The sequence below is a fragment of the Oryctolagus cuniculus genome, chromosome 17 (assembly GCF_964237555.1).
Source record: "Oryctolagus cuniculus chromosome 17, mOryCun1.1, whole genome shotgun sequence".
Lineage (NCBI taxonomy): Eukaryota > Metazoa > Chordata > Mammalia > Lagomorpha > Leporidae > Oryctolagus > Oryctolagus cuniculus.
This window is the reverse complement of record NC_091448.1, coordinates 4670867-4689538: the sequence shown is the minus strand read 5'-3', so window position 1 is coordinate 4689538 and position 18672 is coordinate 4670867. Positions and strand designations below refer to the sequence as shown.

Below are 18672 nucleotides of genomic sequence, written 5' to 3'. Positions count from 1 at the left end.
CATCCACTGGTTCACTCCCCCAATGCCTGTAACACCCAGGGCTGGGCCAGGCCAAAGCCAGGGTCTCCTATATGGGTACAGGGGCCCAAGCACTTGAGCCACCTTCCGCCACCTTCCCAGGAGATGGATCAGAAGTGGAGAAGTTGGGACTTGAACTGGTGCCCACCTGGGATGCTGGTGTTGCAGGTGGCGGCTCAACCTGCTGGCCTGCAATGCCAGCCCCAATATTTATTTTTTGTATGTTTGAAAGGTAGAAAAGAGAGACAGAGATGGAGAACTTCCATCCCTGAGTCCAATCCCCAGATGCCTGCAGCAGCCACCCCTGGGCCAGACCTAAACTGAGTCTGGACCCTCGCTGAGGGTGGCCGGCATCGATACTTGAAGCGTGAGCTGCGGCCTCGCCGGTGTGCACTGGCAGGAAGCTGGGTGGTGAGAGAGGCAGGACTGCGGCCCGGCACTGATCCTGGTGCAGGCGTCCAAGCAGTGTCCTCGCCACTGTGCCACCTGCCCGCCAGCATCTCTGCCCCACTGGGTGGACCGATCCTTCTGATGGCAAACAAGAGCCACCTCACTTGTTTTTCCTTTTCTGATTTCTTGGTTGGCTTTGTTTCTTGCTTCTCCGTCGTGCCAGAGGTGGTTGGGGGGCTGTCTCGGGTCTGGTGACAGACCACGCTGCTCCCTGGCCAGAGCTGTGCATGACATCTGCTCTCTGAGAGGCAGCTGAGCCTTGGCCAAACCAATTCTCGGCAAAACTGTCTTGAAATGACGGTGCTGTCTCAGGATCTCCTCATCAGAGCGAGAACCCCCTGTGCGAGTCTCTCAGCTATATTAAACCGTGTCATCTGGTTTCTGCAGGGGCCTGCGGTGACATAATTACCACCATCTTAGTTTATATCTGTACTTTCTGTCCTATGAGGAAACTGTTGGTTACTAGCCAGGACTCCTTGATCACTGGATAAAAATTATTCCTGAATCCGCACCTCTCCACGTCTTCAGCATCCCTTCTCCAAAATGCTTGCAACCAGAAATGTTTCAGATTTCATTTTTTAATTATTTTTGAAAATTTGCATACGCATAATGACATACCTTGAGGATGAGACTCAAGTCTAACACAAAATTCGTTTATCTTTCATGTGCACCTTGTACACATAACCTGAAGGTAATTTTTGCAATATTTTTAGTGCATCTGTTTTTTTTTTTTTTTTAACTTATTGGACAGGTAGAGTTACAGTGAGAGAGAGAGACAGAGATAAAGGTCTTCTTTCTATTGGTTCACCCCCCAAATGGCCGCCACGGCCAGAGCTATGCCGATCCGAAGCCAGGAGCCAGGTGCTTCCTCCTGGTCTCCCATGCAGGTGCAGGGCCCAAGCACTTGGGCCATCCTCCACTGCCCTCCCGGGCCACAGCAGAGAGCTGGACTGGAAGAGGAGCAACCGGGACCAGAACCCGGTGCCCGTATCTGTTTTTTGCATCTGTTTTTTGCTTTAAATTTTTCTTACTTTATTTTTTATTTATTGCAAAGACAGACAGACAGACAGAAACCTCCCACCTGCTGGTTCACTCCCTGAGTGCCTGCTACAGTGGGGGCTGAGTCAGTCTAAAACTGGGACCCGGACCTCTATCCAGGTCTTTGGCAGGGGCCCGACTGCTGGAGCCGTCACCGCGGAGCCCTGCCTGACGCGTGGAGACGAGAGCGGGAACGGCTCTTCTCCATGTGACTTCTGGAACTGTTCTGTTTGTTGGTATGTGAACATGTAACATGTGAAAAACTGTTTTGAGACCGGCGTTGTGGTGTAGTGGGTTAAACCGCCATCTGCAGTGCTGGTACCTCGTATGGGCATCAGTTCGAGACCCAGCTGCGCCACTTCCAGTCCAGCTCCCTGCACCTGGGAAAGCAGCAGACGACGGCTGAGTGCTTGGGCCCCATGCATGTGGGAGACCCAGATGGAGCTCCTGGCTCCTGGCTTCTGCCTGGCCCAGCCCTGGCCATTGCAGTCATTTGGGAAGTGAACCTGTGGATGGAAGATCTGTCTGTCTGTCTGTCTCTCTCTCTGTAACTTTGCCTTTCAAATAAATAAAAAATAAATATTAAAAAAATTAGATAAAAGTGAAACCACACTTGAAAAAAATTTTAAAACTTTTTCATTTTAAGCCCCTGGAGCTGGTGTTCAAGGCGCTGCTGGCCCCGTGCGTTGGCTGATCTCTGTCTTGTTTTCTGCTTGGTTTATCAGGAATCTTCCAGAACTCAACCCGACGGTCTGTCCCGGGAGCCAGCAATGCTGCCCAAACCTGGCGTCTATTACTTCCCCTGGGAGGTCAGCGCCAGCCACCTCCCTGAGGGCAGTGCGCTGAGGACCTTCGGCAGGTGAGACTTGTTTTTTCACACGTGGGGGGATGTTAAATGTCACTCCTCCACCCCAAAAAGAAAACAGTTAAAGTAATTATTACAATTTTGTCTGATTCAAATAAAATGCTAAAAAAATTACTCATTGTAAAAAATGTAGACAATCTACACAGATACACAGCTTTTTGACAAAGACAGGGATGTAGTTTAGTGGGAAAAGTTCAACAAATGGTGCTGTCACTGCTGGATTTTTGGGGGGAGAAAAAATCCCTTGATCCCTACCTCACTGGGGCAAAGACAGGCCAGCTAAAGCTGAGATGTGTAGAAGTAGGCAGGGGGAGAATCCTAACAGCTTTGAGGTAGGCAAGGGCTTCTTATTATTTTTTAAAGAGATATATTTATTTTAAAGGCGGAGTTAGAGAGAGAGAGAGAGAGAGAGAGTCTTCCATCTTCTGGCTCACTCCCCAAATGGCTGCAACGGCCAGGACCGGGCTAAGCCAAAGCCGGGAGCCAGGAGCTCCACGTGGGTCTCCCAATGGGTGGCAGGGACCCAGATCCCAGATACCATTGCTCTCTCAGGTGTGTTAGGGGGGAGCTGCATCCAAGTGGAGTAGCTGGGACTCAAATCAGCACTCGAGGATGCCAGTGTCGCAAACTTTGGCTTAACCCGCTGCACCACAGTGCCAGCCCCCGGCAGGGATTTCTTAGGTGGGACACAGAAAGCAAAAACCATAAAATTAAAAAAAATTATCTATCAACAAAATTAAAAGCTCTGTTCATCAAAAGGTATCACTGAGAAAATTAAAGGCAAGACAAAGAAAATTAGACTAAATTTTTTTTCTTATTTGTTGTTACTTTTTTTTTTTTTTTTTTTTTTTTTTTTTTTTTTTTTGATAGGCAGAGTGGACAGTGAGAGAGAGAGACAGAGAGAGAAAGGTCTTCCTTTGCCGTTGGTTCACCCTCCAATGGCCGCCGCTGCAGCCGGCGCACCGCGCTGATCCGATGGCAGGAGCCAGGATCCAGGTGCTTTTCCTGGTCTCCCATGGGGTGCAGGGCCCAAGCACCTGGGCCATCCTCCACTGCACTCCCTGGCCATAGCAGAGAGCTGGCCTGGAAGAGGGGCAACCAGGACAGAATCCGGTGCCCCGACCGGGACTAGAACCCGGTGTGCCGGCGCCGCAAGGTGGAGGATTAGCCTATTGAGCCACGGCGCCGGCCTTTTTTTTTTTTTTTTGACAGGCAGAGTGGACAGTGAGAGAGAGAGAGAGAGAGAAAGGTCTTCCTTTTGCCGTTGGTTCACCCCCCAATGGCTGCCATGGCCAGTGCGCTGTGGCCGGCGCACCGTGCTGATCCGAAGCCAGGAACCAGGTGCTTCTCCTGGTCTCCCATGGGGTGCAGGGCCCAAGCACTTGGGCCATCCTCCACTGCACTCCCTGGGCCACAGTAGAGAGCTGGCCTGGAAGAGGGGCAACCAGGACAGAATCCGGCGCCCCGACCGGGACTAGAACCCGGGGTGCTGGCGCCGCTAGGCGGAGGATTAGCCTAGTGAGCCGCGGCGCCGGCCTGTTGTTACTTTTTTTTTTCTCTTTCTCTGATCAGCTTAGGACCAAATATGGATTTATTTGCCTCCCAAAACCATTTTTATAAATTTTTATTTTTTTGAAATTTATTTACATTTCGTTTGAAAGGTAGACAGAGTGAGACTCTCCATCCGCCGGCTCACCTGCTAAATACCTGCCCTACCTGGAGTTGGGCCAGGAGCCCTGAACTCCACCCAGGTCTCAGGTGGGTGGCGGGGACCCTCACCACTGTGCCCACGTGGGCCTTAGCAGTGAGCTGGAATCGGAAGTAGAGCTGGGTCTCGCACCCAGGGACTGCAGTATGGGATGTGGGAGTCACAGGTGGTGCCTTCCCCCCTGCACCAGGCACCCAGCCCTCCTCAAAGCTTTTGAACTTGGTGGCAGTTCTGCGTGTGGCTGGAAACCGCTCTACCTTCTCTGCGCCGCAGGTTGTCCGCCTACAAGATGGCCGAGTCCAGAGTGACGCTGACGGCTCTGCACGAGTCACGGCAGCACGAGGTTCTGGTCTGCACCAGGCTGGTGGAGCCCTTCCACGCCCAGGTGGGCTCCCTGTACATCGTGCTTGGGGAACTGGAGCACCAGGCAGGTAAGCACGCTGGGCGCCGAGCTGGGCCGGTCGTCTGAGGGCCCCGGCGGGCAGCGGGCTCATGACCGAGGGCTGCCTCTTGAGGTTAACCTGCTTCCAGGTCAGGGCCTCTTGGGAAGCACCACCACTGTACTCAGAGTGGACCCGCCAGGGGCAGCCAGAGAGGGACGGTGCACAGTCTCCCCGACGGGGAGGAGAGAGCGAGGACCCCACAGCACGCCCAGGCCTGCGGAGGGTTGGCTTGGAGGTTTGTGAACCTGCCCACCAGCTGCCTGTGATCGAGTCTTAGGATTGCCATTTCACAGATGAGAAAACCGAGGCTCAGAGAGTGGGGGGTAACGGGCCAGGAGGTCAGAGTGAGAAAACTGGCACAAGGGAAGGCCTTCCGCAGCCTGGGGCGCCGGCATTCGGCACAGTGCCGGCCGCATCCGACGTCGGAGCGCCTGGGCTCGTGCCCAGCTCCAGCTTCCTGCTAATGTGTCCCTGCCTCCCACACGAGGGACCCAGAATGCGGTCCCAGCTCCTCGGTTTGGCCTGGCCCAGCCCTAACCGTTACTGCCACAGGGGAGTGGACCAGCAACTTGAGAGATCTCTGTATCACTCTGACTTCCCAATTAAATAAATAGATAAATATTTTTAAACAGAAGTCACTAAAATCCTACCCAGAAATAACCACTATTAGAATTTGCTCTGTTACCTTTCTCTACTTGTATCTGTTACATTTCTATTTCATTCTCTTTCTTTTTTAAAGATGTATTTTATTTACTTGAAAGGCAGAGTGGCAGTGAAAAGGAGAGACAGGGAGAGATATCTTCTAACTGCAAGTTCACTTGCCAAATGGCTGTCACAGCCAAGGCTGGGCCAGGCTGAAGCCAGGAGCCAGGAACTTGATCCTGGTCTCCCCACAGGGATGGCAGGGACTCAGAAATTTGGACTGTCTTCCACCGCTTTCTCAGGCACATTAGCAGGGAGCTGGATTGGAAATGGAGCAGCTGGGACTTGAACTCACACCCCAGTGTGGGATGCTGGTGCCACAGGCAGTGGCTTAACCCACTGCGCCACAATGCTGACCTCTGGTTTGCCTTCACACAGCTGATCTCATACTGTATGCTGTGTTTGCTTATTTTGGGTTAGCATTATTATTATAAACATTTCCCCACGTCTAAAATTTTTGTAGGTCTAACATTTAGCAGCTTTATAATATTTTATAAACTCAGTGTATATCCAAACTTGCTCAAGCATTAGACATTTGATTGCTTCCATTATTTGCTATTAGACATATATTGTACATTTATTGGTTGTATTATGATAGGGGCCAGCACTGTGGTGCAGCAGGCTAGGCATCCCATATGTGTGCCGGTTACAGTCCCGGCTGCTCCACTTAAGATCCAGCTCCCTATTAATGCGCCTGGGAAGGCAACGGGAGGTGGCAGAAGATGGTCAAGTGTTTGGGCCCCTGCCACCCCCATGGGAGACCCGGATGAAGCTCCTGGCTCCTGAGCCCAGTCCTGGCTGTGTGGCCATCTGGGGAGTGAACCAGCAGATAGAAGATTCTCTCTCTCTCTGTCTCTCTTCTCTATGTAGTGCTAACTTTCAAATAAACAAATAAATTAACTTTAAAAAAGAAATTACATATATTCAGTCAGGAGAACATTTTGTAGACACCAAAAATTGTGCTCTACATATGCTACTGACATAAAAAAAAAAGTGTACAAAATATGAGCAGGATTAAAACCAGTTCTCGGCTGGCGCCGCGGCTCACTAGGCTAATCCTCCGCCTTGCGGCGCCGGCACACCGGGTTCTAGTCCCGGTCGGGGCGCCGGATTCTGTCCTGGTTGCTCCTCTTCCAGGCCAGCTCTCTGCTGTGGCCCGGGAGTGCAGTGGAGGATGACCCAAGTGCTTGGGCCCTGCACCCCATGGGAGACCAGGAGAAGTACCTGGCTCCTGGCTTCAGATCAGCGCGGTGCACCGGTCGCAGCACACCGGCGGTGGCCATTGGAGGGTGAACCAAGGGCAAAAAGGAAGACCTTTCTCTCTGTCTCTCTCTCTCACTGTCCACTCTGCCTGTCAAAACAAACAAACAAATAAAAAACCCAGATCTCAAACACTTGTGTGTGTGTGTGCAAACTGTTGAAATTTTTACTTAGTACAGAGTTGGTCTTCTGGGTGCAAAGTTAATTGAAAATGAATCTTAATGGAGAATGGGGCTGGCAAGGGGAGAGGAAGGAGGCAGGTGGGAGTGTGGGTGGGAGAGCAGGTATGGTGGGAAAAATAACTATATTCCTAAAGTTGTACTTATGAAATTTTTATTCCTTAAAAATAAATTTAAAGATCTATAAAAAAAAATATGAGCAGGAAAAAGCAACTGGCAAACCCGTGCGTGTCGCGGGATACCCGGTGAGCCCTTGGCCAGCCGTGCGTGTCGCGGGATACACAGTGAGCGCTTGGCCAGCCGTGCGTGTCGCGGGATACGCAGTGAGCCCTCAGCGTCAGCAGGTTCTGCACCACAGCTTCATGCATCCACGGAGCAGCCACACTCACATTTGGAAAAAGAAAAACCGTGTCTGTACGGAGCGTATACACACCAGTTCTGGTCATTGTTCCCTAAGCAGCACGGTAAACTACAGTTACGTAGCCTTCACGCCGTAGGAGGTGTTACAAGTAATGTAGAGATTTGGAACTTAGGTGTGAATGCCACATCACTTTATATAAGGGACTCGGCTCCGGGTATCCACAGGAGGCCCTGAGCCAGTCCCCCGCCAGTACCCAGATTCACCAACACATTCCTTATAGTTGTTTCTGGGTGGTGGGATTCTTTTTTTTTTTTTTTTTTTTTAACAGGCACAGTGGATAGTGAGAGAGAGAGACAGAGAGAAAGGTCTTCCTTTTGCCGTTGGTTCACCCTCCAATGGCTGCTGCGGCCGGCGCACCGCGCTGATCCGAAGGCAGGAGCCAGGTGCTTCTCCTGGTCTCCCATGGGGTGCAGGGCCCAAGCACTTGGGCCATCCTCCACTGCACTCCCAGGCCACAGCAGAGAGCTGGCCTGGAAGAGGGGCAACCAGGACAGAATCCGGCGCCCCGACTGGGACTAGAACCCCCCGGTGTGCCGGCGCCGCAAGGCGGAGGATTAGCCTAGTGAGCCGTGGCGGATTCGTTATACTTAGCATTTTACAATAAAGAGACCTTGTGTCATGCCTGGGAGGATTAAAAAAGTAATGGGCCAGCGCTGTGGCGTAGTGGGTAAAGCTGCCATCTGCAGTGCCGGCATGTTGTGTGGGCACCAGTTCAATTCCCAGCTGCTCCACTTCTGATCCAGCTCTCTGCTGTGGCCTGGGAAAGCAGTAGAAGATGGCCCAAGTCCTTGGGCCCCTGCACCCACGTGGGAGACCCGGAAGTAGCTCCAGGTTCCTGGCTTCAGATCAGCCCAGCTCCAGCCACTGGGGACATCTGGGGAGTGAACTAGAGGATGAAAGACCTCTCTCTGTTTCTCTGCCCCTGCCTCTCTGTCAGTCCACCTTTCAAATAAATAAATCTTAAAACACAAAACAACAACAGCACAAAGTAACAGCAATGAGAACCCTGTGGTTAGCATTCTCGTCCACTGACCTCGTCTGTTCCTGGTGCTGTTTCCTAAGGAATTCTGGGTAAAGCACTCCTGCTTTCTGTCTCTTCTGAAGGTCCCAGGACATTTCTTTCTTTCTTTCTAAGATTTTATTTATTTATTTATTTGAGAGGTAGAGTTACAGAGAGAGAAAGAGAACAGTCTTCCATCTGCTTGTTCACTGCCCAAATGCCCACAACAGCTGGAGCTGGGCCGACCTGAAGCCAGGAGCCAGGAGCTTCTTCCAGGTCTCCCACACGGGTGCAGGGGTCCAAGCACTTGGGCCATCTTCTGCTGCTTTCCTGGGCCACAGCAGAGAGCTGGATCGGAAGAGGAGCAAATGGGTCACAAACTGGCGTCTGTGTGGGATGCCGGCGCCGCGGGAAGAGGCTCAACCCACTGTGGCACAGCGCCAGCCCGAGAGTTCATCTTGACTCAGGCTGAAGCCTTGGCTCCCGGCTCCCGGAGTTGCTGCCGCAGTCCCATTGCATAACTGACTTCAGAAAGGGTGGGCGGGGGGGGGGGGGGGGGGGGGAAGGGCCTCTGCATATAAACAGCCCTAAAGCATCTCCCACGCCCCACCTGCAGGGGGTCCCCGGCCTGGGGTCTGGAACTGGAAGACCCTTATGCAAATACAGGGAGGGTGCAGCTCAGGTGGGACAGCCAGGATGGTGGCAGGTCCAGAGTGGGTGTTTCCAGTACTGGCCAGAAGCCAAATGGGAGGGGGAAAAAAAACTTTGTAAATATAACCTTCATTTTTTTTAAAAACAATTTTTTTTTATTTGACAGATAGAGTTAGTGGGAGAGAGAGACAGAAAGGTCTTCCTTCCGTTGGTTCACCCCCCAAATGGCCGCTACAGCTGACGCTGCGCCGATCCGAAGCCAGGAGCCAGGTGCTTCTCCTGGTCTCCCACGGGGTGCAGGGCCCAAGCACTTGGGCCATCCTCCACTGCACTCCCAGGCCACAGCAGAGAGCTGGCCTGGAAGAGGGGCAACCGGGACTAGAACCCAGTGTCCTTGTGGGATGCCGCCGCGGAGGATTAACCAAGTGAGCCACGGCGCCGGCCCCATAACCTTCATTTTTAAAATGTCCCATTTTACACAAAAGTAGAATAATAGAATGAATCTCTGTGCACCCATCACTCAGGTTCAGCAGCGACCCGCATCCTCCAGTTGGGGGGGGTGGTTTCAGCACTGCCCACACTTATTTTTACTATCTAAAAATTTTTATGGATTTGTCTGAGAGACAGAGAGAGCTCTTAGCTGCTGGTTCACTCCCCAGATGGCCACCACAGTTGGGGCCAAAACCAAGAGCCAGGTACCAGGTGCTCAGTCCAGCTGTCCTGCGTGGGTTACTCGGACCATCGCCGCTGCTTCATAGTGTGCACGTAGCAGGAAACTGGAGCTGGAGCCAGATTTCCCACCTGGGCACTATGACGTGAGACACGGGCATCTCAACTGCTGTATTTAAAGCAAATCTAAGACATCCTTTTATTTTCCCTATAAATACCTCCCGTCTTCTGGCAGCCACGGCAGCTGAGGTTGGGCCAGGCCAGAGCCGGGAAGCCAGGAACTCCATCCAGGTCTCCCACGTGTGTGGCAGGGACCCCCGGACGCCAGCTGTCACCTGCTGCCTCCCAGGGTTCGCGTTAGCAAGAAGCTGGAATCAGAAAGGGAGCTGGGACTGGAACCCAGACGCCCCCGAGTGGGCTCAGATGTGCAAGCGCTGGCCTAACTGCTGCGCCAGACGCCTGCCACGGCGGGACAGTTCTTGAGAGGAGTCACTCGGGAGAAAGGGTTGAATGTGAGGGCCGCCTGGTTTTAAAGTCTGGAGGAAACAATGGATCCAGGCTAGGTCACCGCTGGCTGCTAAGCCGATTCGCTAAGATGGACGGGACAGGAGCTCCACGGCCGCCGGTCCCTAAAACAGTACAAACAGGAGGGCACTCCCGGGCCATGTGCCTCCAGTGACGCAGGAGCGTCTGGACTCTGCCCAGAGCCCTCTTCGGCCCCTGACCGGTCAAGGCTGGGCAGAAGCAGCCTCTGAACACAGCCGGCTGCTTCTCATTCTTTGCATCGTAACCTGTTCTTTTTTTTTTTTTCCCCCTTTAAGATATGTTTTTTTCTTGATCCTGAGTCATCCATGTTCATCAAACCACAGCTAGCTCAGGGAATTAAAAAAAAAAAAAAAGATGATAAGGGGTGAGGGGCAGCACATGGCGCCCTGACCTTTGACCAGGACAGAGGACACCAGGTGGCAGCTTTAATCAGGCCTCCGCGGACCAGGTCCCAAGTCCTGGGGGCACAAAGCTCACTCCCACGTGGATCTGGTCCTGGGCCAGGCTGGCAGTTCCCAGCACGCCTTCTGAAACGCTCCCAAGCTAAGGAGACCAAAAAGGAGAAGAGATGCCAGCCGCGGGGCGGAGCTCCTGCCGGCCTTGGGGCCTCCCCCGCCCCCGCCGTGCCTGGACTGCAGCAGGTGGCTGCCCGCGAGAGCGTGCCGCCAGTCCCACCGGTCCTGACCCATTTCCTGTCCCCTGGCGCCTCAAGGCCCCCCTTTCCGTGCCTCCTGGACTAAGCTGCTGCTTGCTCTGGGCCCTTCTGCCACCTGGCTTTGCCCCAGTGCAGCTCCTCCCACCTGGCGCCCGCTCAGGCCTCCAAACCACACACCCTGCAGAGCCCAGAGGTGGGGCCCAGCTCCTGCCTGCTCCTCAGGCTTCCTGGTGCCCATCCCTCCCCTCCGCCCTCACCTCTGCCCCACTGCTGCCTCCCACACCCACAGCCGCACCTTGAATCTGGTCTTTCCAGCCCCCCCCACCCCGTTCTTTGACCCCTCGGGACCTGAACCTGCGACTCTGTTCAAACGCTTTCTTCTGGATCTTTCTGTCCTCATTTCAGTCAGTTTTGCTTTTCCTTTTCCTTCCTTTTTTTTTTTTTTAATATATAGATTTTTTTTAATTTGAGAGGCAGTTATAGAGAAGGAGAGAGAGAGGTCTTCCATCAGCTGGTTCACTCCCCAAATGGCCACAACAGCCAGAGCTGGCCCAGGCCGAAGCCAGGAGCCCAGACTTCCATCTGGGTCTCCCACATGGGTGCAGGGGCCCCAGCACTTGGGCCGTCTTCTGCTGTTGCCCAGGCACATTAGCAGGGAGCTGGATCATAAGTGGAGCAGCTGGGACTCGAACCTGTGCTCCTGTGGGATGCCTGCGTCTTGGGGGAGGCCTAATCCCTTGTGCCACAGCACCGGGCCCTGATACCCAGTCTCCTCCCATCCTGGTCGGACCGTTGGGTGCAGAAGACCCTAAAGCTGTGTGGCTTCGTGGCTTTGGCGCTCACTGGGCCCCTCCACGCTGCCCGCAACCCCTCTGCGTCCTGCTCAGCCCCTCCTAGGCACTCAGCTGCCACAGGCCCCTCACTACTTCCCCTGTTCCTCTCCGCCTTTCTCTCACCTCTTACATCCCGGTGCACACTGAGCTGTGGGCAGCAGTCCCTCCCCACCCACCCCCAGCCCCTTCCCTCCCCTCAGAGAGGAAGTGGGGTCCCTTCCCCCTAAAGGGACACCCGCCACCTATCACCACGGGTTCTTCCCTCTCCGCGTAGCGGGCACATGGGCCGGCCTCTCTGTGAAGGGAATGCCAGTAACGGAGTTCCCGATGGCCGTGTCCTCCCTTCCCAACAGACAGACTTGACCGCCAGCACCCCTTTCATCTCCAGCTCACGCCTCAACCTGCTGCATTCGGACTGCTTTTTGCAGCCTGACAGCTTCTTCTTTGCCCTAAGCTCTTGATCTTTGCAAGAAGGAATTTCCGGCCAGCACCCCCCCCCCCAGCGCCCCCTTAATCTTAGTCCTTCCCCTCCCCCACTGCGTTCTTGTCATTCCTTCTATGGATGGCCTCCCCCCAGGGCCCTGTCTGCCCCGACCATTTCTTAAGACTCCAATCCAGATTATTCCACAAAGTAAAACTCCACGGGAGGATTCCCCCAGCTGCCAGCTAACTGCCAGGCAAGAAAATCCCCCCCTGGGTGGGTCCACCCGGCTATGTTGTCCTGTTGTCCTGAACCCCTGCAGCTGCTTCGGGAAAACTCAGGGCCGCAGGTGGCGATGAGCTGGACAGCAGATACCCAGGGGCTGAGGCCTGGGTGATGAGATCCAACAGTCTACACACATCAGTGGATCCAGATACTGACTCCCTTGTAAGCCACACCGAGCCTGGAGCTGGGCGGACCACGCAGCACACGGACAGCCTCGTATTTCTTCCAGCGGTGGCCCGTGTAGACAGCTGGATTCTAGACGGCCTGGAAGCCCTGATTTCTGCCCCTGGGTGTGTTGAGTCCGTAAGTGGCCTAGGCTAGCGGGGGAGGCTGCACCTAACCAGAGCGCCACTATCTCAGAAGGCATCAGAAGAGGGGACTTTGTCCCGAAACAGCCGGGGTAGTCACTCAGTCTGCCGGGCGAACCCCAGATGTCTTTGTGTTCGGTGCCACCTGGACTGACGGAGCCTTCCCTGTGTGTCCTGTCCCCCACTGCATCTGCCGGAAGTCCCTGAGCCCTGTCTTAGGGCGGCTGATGTCCCTGTAGGACAGACTCGCCTGCGGCCCAGTCCTTGCTTCTCTCCCGGCCCCGACTTCCTGAGGGGTCCTGCCCTCAGCACACGTGGAGCTAGGATGGGGCTTGAGACCCCTCCTCTGCCTGGCATTTGGGTCTCAGGAGGGGCTGGCTGGGGCCGAGGCGGCAAAGGCAGGGAGGAGAAAGAATATTGTCCGGGCCCCTCTCTGGAGCAGCAGAGTGTTCTGGCTGCCCCCCCCCCCCCACGCGCCGAGTTCTGGATTCGTGCCTGCGGCACACAGGGGTGCACAAGTCTGAGCCAACACCCCATAGGCCATCGTTGCCCCCGCTCCAGCTGTTAAAACTTTGCACCAGGCAAGTCAAGGGCAACAGCCAGAACGTGTCCCCGCAGTGCCGTGCTGTTTGTGTCTTTCAGACGGAGGTGCCGTGGTGAAGGCCCGCGTGCTGACCTGTGTGGAGGGCCTGAACCTGCCTTTACTGGAACAAGCCATCCGGGAGCAGAGGGCCTACCTGCAGGAGAGGCTCAGCGGCCACTAGGCCATTGCAGCGCTGCCCAGGAAACCGCGCACACCCCTGCTCCTGCGGCCAGGCCCCTGGAGCCGCTGGAGCCGCTGGAGCCCCTGGTGCTGCTGTGCCTGCAGCCTCTGCCTGGAGCCCCTGGAGCCCCTGGAGCCCCTGTGCCTGCAGCCTCTGCCTGGAGCCGGAGTAGATGAACCAATCCCCCAGCCCTTCCCTCTGATTTGGGATTGTCCCAGGAATAAGAGCCCAGAGAACAGACAGCAAGGTCTGAACCCCCCACTCACCAGCCCAGAGAGTGCAGGAGACCAAACTCTGGGGTGCTGGGGCTGAGATTATGTGGGGGCCATGGAGGGTTCCAGAAACTTCTTGTGAATAAAGGCCCAGCCAGTGGGCGTGACCTGGTGAAGCGTGTGTGGTGCAGTCCCGGCAGGGTCCTGGAGGGGGCGCCGTGGAGCAGGCAGCGCCCCTGACTGAAGCTGCAGCCCGCCCTGGACTGGGGACCTGAGGAGAAAGCGCTGGGGGCCCAGGGCCTGAGGTAGGGGCCTGGGGAGCAGGGGGCCACCCTGGCAAGGTTCCGCCCTCGCAGGAGGCTGCGCCTCTCCAAACAGGCTGGGCCGAGGCCTTAGGCCCTGACCCTGTGGCCACAGGCGGGTCTGTGGCTTCAGAAGCCCCTCCTGGCTCCTACCGCTGCCCCCAGTGGCCCTTGTCCCCTGGACGGCCCTTCCGGGCAGCCTTGTGCCCGGAGAGCCGGGGCCTGGCTGGGCAGAGGCAGGGCCTCCCACAGAAGTTTGGGCCCTCCTGCATTCCGTAGCCAGGCTCTGGGCTTGAGGCCTAGGGGTCCTGGCTGGGCTGGGCTGGGCTGGGCAGGGGGCAGCCCCCAGACCCCCAGACCCGAGCCAAACTCCCAGGCAGGATGGGCTGGGGGCAAGAAGGGCGGGGAGCTGGGCAGCCTGAGCGGGGGCCGGGCAGGGCGCTACCTGGAGACTGGAGGGAGCCAGCAGGGGCGCTGGGCGTGGGGCGCCAACGGCGGGGCGCCGTGTCTTTCCCGGGCAGCTCTGCGGACATGGACGTGTTCCAGAAGGTGGAGAAGATCGGAGAGGGCACCTACGGGGTGGTGTACAAGGCCAGGAACAAGGAGACGGGGCAGCTCGTGGCCCTGAAGAAGATCAGGCTGGACTTGTGAGTTCTGGGCAGCGAGGCACCAGCCCCCTCATGCCAGCCCCGGTCCTGGTCCTGCCCGGGCGCAGCCCGACGCCCTGCCCGGCGGGCGGCCCTGCTCGGGGGAGACTGCTCGGAAAGCTCCTGGAGATGGGACTGGAACACACATGTATTTTGGGCGGGAAGTTTTTTAAAAATCATACACTCGAGGAGTCCTCAAGAGAGCTTGTAGAAAAGGCGTGTTACGGAAACGCCATGCATAGATTTCACAAACTTTTGGACCAAAATAGAAATTTATTTTTAAGATTTAATTTGTTTATTTGAAAGGCAAAGTTAGAGAGAACCATCTGCTGATTCACTCCCTAAATGCCGCCATGGTCAGGGCTGGGCCAGGCTGAAGCCAGGAGCCAGGAGCTTCCTCTGGGTCTCCCACGCGGGTGCAGGGGCCCAGGGACTTAGGCCATCTTCCGCTGTTTTCCCAGGCCAGTAGCAGGGAGCTGGATGGGAAGTGGAGCAGCGGTGGTGACTTGAACCGGCTCCCATAGTGGAGGCCAGCGCCTCAGGCGGAGGCTTAACCCCTTAGACCACCATGCCGGGCCCAAGGCTTCTCTTTTAATTCCATTTCCATGAACTCTTGGAAGCGTCCAGGGAACACAGGTCCCCGTTGTGGGCGACAGGCCACCTGCACGGGCGTGAGGGACACGGAGTGAGTCGGCGGGGCCAGAGCAGCCCCGGCCTCCTCCCATCGCCAGGCCCTCTTCCCTGCAGGGAGACCGAGGGGGTCCCCAGCACCGCCATCAGGGAGATCTCGCTGCTGAAGGAGCTGAAGCACCCCAACATTGTCAGGTGAGCCGCGGAGGGCGGCGGGGAGGCCGGCGGGGGGAAGGCCGGGCCCTGACCCCTGACCCCTGACCGGCCCCTCGCGTCCAGGCTGCTGGACGTGGTGCACAACGAGAAGAAGCTGTACCTGGTGTTTGAGTTCCTCAGCCAGGACCTGAAGAAGTACATGGACTCCACCCCTGCCTCCCAGCTGCCCATGCACCTAGTCAAGGTAGTGGGAGGAGCCCGGGCGGGCGCCCCACCCCCACCCCCACCCCCACCCCCACCGGGCCCAGCTGCCCCGCTCACTCCCGCGCTCTGGCCACAGAGCTACCTGTTCCAGCTGCTACAGGGCGTGAATTTCTGCCACTCGCACCGGGTCATCCACAGGGACCTGAAGCCCCAGAACCTGCTCATCAGCGAGCGGGGCGCCATCAAACTGGCGGACTTCGGCCTGGCCCGGGCCTTCGGGGTGCCCCTGCGCACCTACACGCACGAGGTATTGCAGGGCAAGGGGGCGCGGGGGCTGCCCCGCCGAGGCTGCCCCGCACGGAGCCATCTCCTCGTCCTCACACAGGTGGTGACCCTGTGGTACCGCGCCCCCGAGATCCTCTTGGGCTGCAAGTTCTACTCGACGGCTGTGGACGTCTGGAGCGTCGGCTGCATCTTTGCAGAGATGGTAGAGAGAGGCAGGCCCGGGCGCGTCCTGCTCGTGGGCGGGCGGGGGCTCGCTGATTGTCTTCTAGGGGTGGGTGTGGGGTGTTGGGGACCGACTGCTGGGCTGAGCAAGCCGGCCTTATTCTGGAAAGCTGTCCTGAAGGGCCCTCTCTGGTCGCTTAACGGGTAGAGGCTGAACTTCCCTTTTAGGAACCGCTTGGGCCCAGATGTGCTTCTCATTTGGGATTTTTTTCAGATTGTGAAATATTTGAGGACAGAACCTAAGTAAACATGAAAGTCATTTATATAGCCTGCATATAATTTTATACAATATTTTAAATGTTTGTTCATTGATTTTTTTTCTCGAAAAGCAGAGTGACAGAGAGAGAGAGAGAGAGAGAGAGAGAGAGAGAGAGAGAGATCTTCTCTCCATCTGCTGGTTCACTTCCCAAATGCCAGCAATGCCAGGGCTGAGCCGAGCCACGGGCGGGAGCCCGGAACTCCACCCAGGTCCCCCACATGGGTGGCAGCCGTCTCCCGCTGCCTCCTCGAACCTGTGCTCTGATACAGAACACGGGCGTCCCGAGCAGGGTCTTAGCCATTGTGCCAAAGGCCCACCCTATGCAGTATTTTCACTGTACCTGCATTCCGACTGTGACCCATCGTGTGGGGTGGGGTGGACTTTCTCCCCTTGGGACGTCTGTCAGCACTCTGAAAGTTTGGGATTTGGGAGCTTTTCTTTTCTTTTCTTTTTTTAAGATTTTATTTATTTATTTAAGAGGCAGAGCCACAGAGAGAGGGAGAGACAGAGAGAGGTCTTCCATCTGCTGGTTCACTCCCCAAATGGCTGCAACAGCCAGAGCTGAGCCAATCAGGAGCCACAAGGGTTTTTTTTGGGTCTCCCACGTGGGTGCAGGGGCCCCAAGGACTTGGGCCATCTTCCACTGCTTTCCCAGGCCATTAGCAGGGAGCTGGGTCGGAAGTGGAGCACCCGGGCCATGCGCCCTGAGCCAGTGCTTATATGGGAGGCCGCCAGTGCAGGCGGCGGCCTTACCAGGAGTTTGGAGCAGCTCTGACTTCAGACGTCTGGATTGGCAACGCCCAGTCTGTACTGGATTCTGTCGCGACGTCGTCTCTTCTGCTCCGCTCCAGGTGACGCGCAAGGCCCTGTTCCCCGGTGACTCCGAGATTGACCAGCTCTTCCGTATCTTTCGCACTCTGGGGACGCCCAGTGAAGCCACGTGGCCAGGGGTCACCCAGCTGCCCGATTACAAAGGCAGCTTCCCCAAGTGGACCAGGAGGGGGCTAGAGGAGATAGTGCCCGACCTGGAGCCAGAGGGCAAGGACCTGCTCGTGGTAGGTACGGGGGCAGGAGACATCCCCTTGGGCAGCCGGCTTCTGTGTACCCCCAGCTCGTCCCGAGCCCGAGTGGCCCCTTCCCTCACCTTGCTCATAGCTGCCTGCCTCTGTGTGTACTGAGTTTGACCTGATAAGCCCAGTGTTCATCTTCCCTTTTGTTTATTTTTTTAAAAGATCTACTTACCTGAAAACACAGAGTGACAGATTTCCCACTTGCTGGTTCACTGCCCAAATGGTCACAATGGCCAGGGCTGGGCCAAGCCAAAGCCAGGAGCCAGGAACCCCACCCTGGTCTCCCATGTGGGTGGCAGGAGCCCAAGCACGTGGGCCGTCCTCTGCCGCCTTCCCAGGCGCGTTAGCAGGGAGCTGGGTCGGAAGCGGAACTCAGACCGGCGCTCTGATGTGGGATGCGGGTGGCGCAGGTGGCGGCTTAACCCGCTGTGCCACAACGCCCACCCCTCCCTGCCCCACCGCAGCTAAGTGGCCTGGACAGGAGGGACATCCGTGTGTCCTGGGCACAAGGGGGGCTGCCTCAGCTCCAGTTACCTGCAGGGCGGCTCAGGCCACGTCTCCCCTGGACTCTCCAGAGGTGCTCAGTGCTGGGCTTGAGGCTCTCGGCTCCGGGGCATGGGGGGCCGGGAGGGGAGTTCTCCTCCCACCCCCACCCCCGGCCCGGCCGTCCCCAGGCCCCACCTGCCTCCTCCCTTCTCTCCAGCAACTCCTGCAGTACGACCCGAGCCAGAGGATCTCCGCCAAGGCCGCCCTGGCCCACCCGTACTTCTCGCCCGCCGAGCCCTCCCCGGCACCCCCCGAGTGCGTGCTGGAGCGGTTCTGCCGCTGAGGGCCCGTCTGAGGAGAGGGCGGGCTCTCGGGCGCTTGGCGTCCGTCGTCTGAGGGCTGAGTTTGGGTTGGCCCCGCCAGCTCGCTCCAGGATCGTTACTGGGTTTGATGTTGCTGTTCCCAAAAAGACACAGGTGCTTCGCGCAGGAGGGGGTCGGCTGGAGATCCAGCCCCTGGCACCGGGAGAGCAGGTGCCGAGGTGGGAGTAGGGAGCCTGCGGCAGCTGTGGACAGCGCTCCTGGGGCCCTGCCCTGCCCGCAGCGGCGCAGCCAGGCCGAGGGAAGGGTGCCCCCTGCTGGTCTTTTTGGATTTAACACGTTTTGGGGAAGCGTTGAGCTCCAGTTCAGAGTTCCAAGTTAAACCAGGGGGCGAGGGACTGATGTCAGCGGCTGTCACCTCGCCCAAGACCCACGGATGGTTTGCCTGTGTTGACCACTGAATAAACGTGAGATTGGCTGCTTCTGTCCACGTCGTGGCTTACTGACACGGAGGAGACTGGCTCAGGGCTGGAGGCCCGAATGAGAGCGTGGGGAGAGGAGGAGGAGGGTGGTGCCCCTGTGTCCCAGTCCTGGGAGAACGCCCCCAGCCCCCCACACCCCAGGCAGGCGCCCTGGGGACGTCCAGTCCCGGTGCTGTCCCTG

At 56.8% G+C, this 18672-nt stretch overlaps 2 protein-coding genes across 3 annotated transcripts in view; both read left to right on the top strand.

The window, feature by feature from the left end:
* Positions 1-13604, top strand: part of TEN1 (TEN1 subunit of CST complex) — a 28584-nt gene extending 14980 nt beyond the window's left edge. The window contains exons 2-4 of the mRNA XM_051838350.2: positions 2232-2365; positions 4353-4510; positions 13095-13604. Coding sequence (XP_051694310.1) covers positions 2277-2365; positions 4353-4510; positions 13095-13216 — 369 coding nt within the window. The 5' untranslated portion in view covers positions 2232-2276 and the 3' untranslated portion in view covers positions 13217-13604. The remainder of the gene's footprint in view (positions 1-2231; positions 2366-4352; positions 4511-13094) is intronic.
* Positions 13594-18487, top strand: CDK3 (cyclin dependent kinase 3). 2 transcript variants are annotated; one of them, XM_051838349.2, is made up of 8 exons: positions 13594-13733; positions 14252-14377; positions 15125-15202; positions 15287-15407; positions 15504-15674; positions 15753-15854; positions 16985-17188; positions 17907-18487. In XM_051838349.2, the coding sequence occupies exons 2-8, from the start codon at positions 14262-14264 to the stop codon at positions 18030-18032; spliced, it is 918 nt and encodes a 305-aa protein (XP_051694309.1). In that variant the 5' UTR covers positions 13594-13733; positions 14252-14261; the 3' UTR covers positions 18033-18487. The 2 variants fall into 2 exon arrangements, with proteins under 2 accessions (XP_051694309.1, XP_002722978.2); XM_002722932.5 differs by lacking the exon at positions 13594-13733 and having other exon boundaries at positions 13805-14377.
* The last annotated feature ends 185 nt before the right edge of the window (positions 18488-18672 follow it).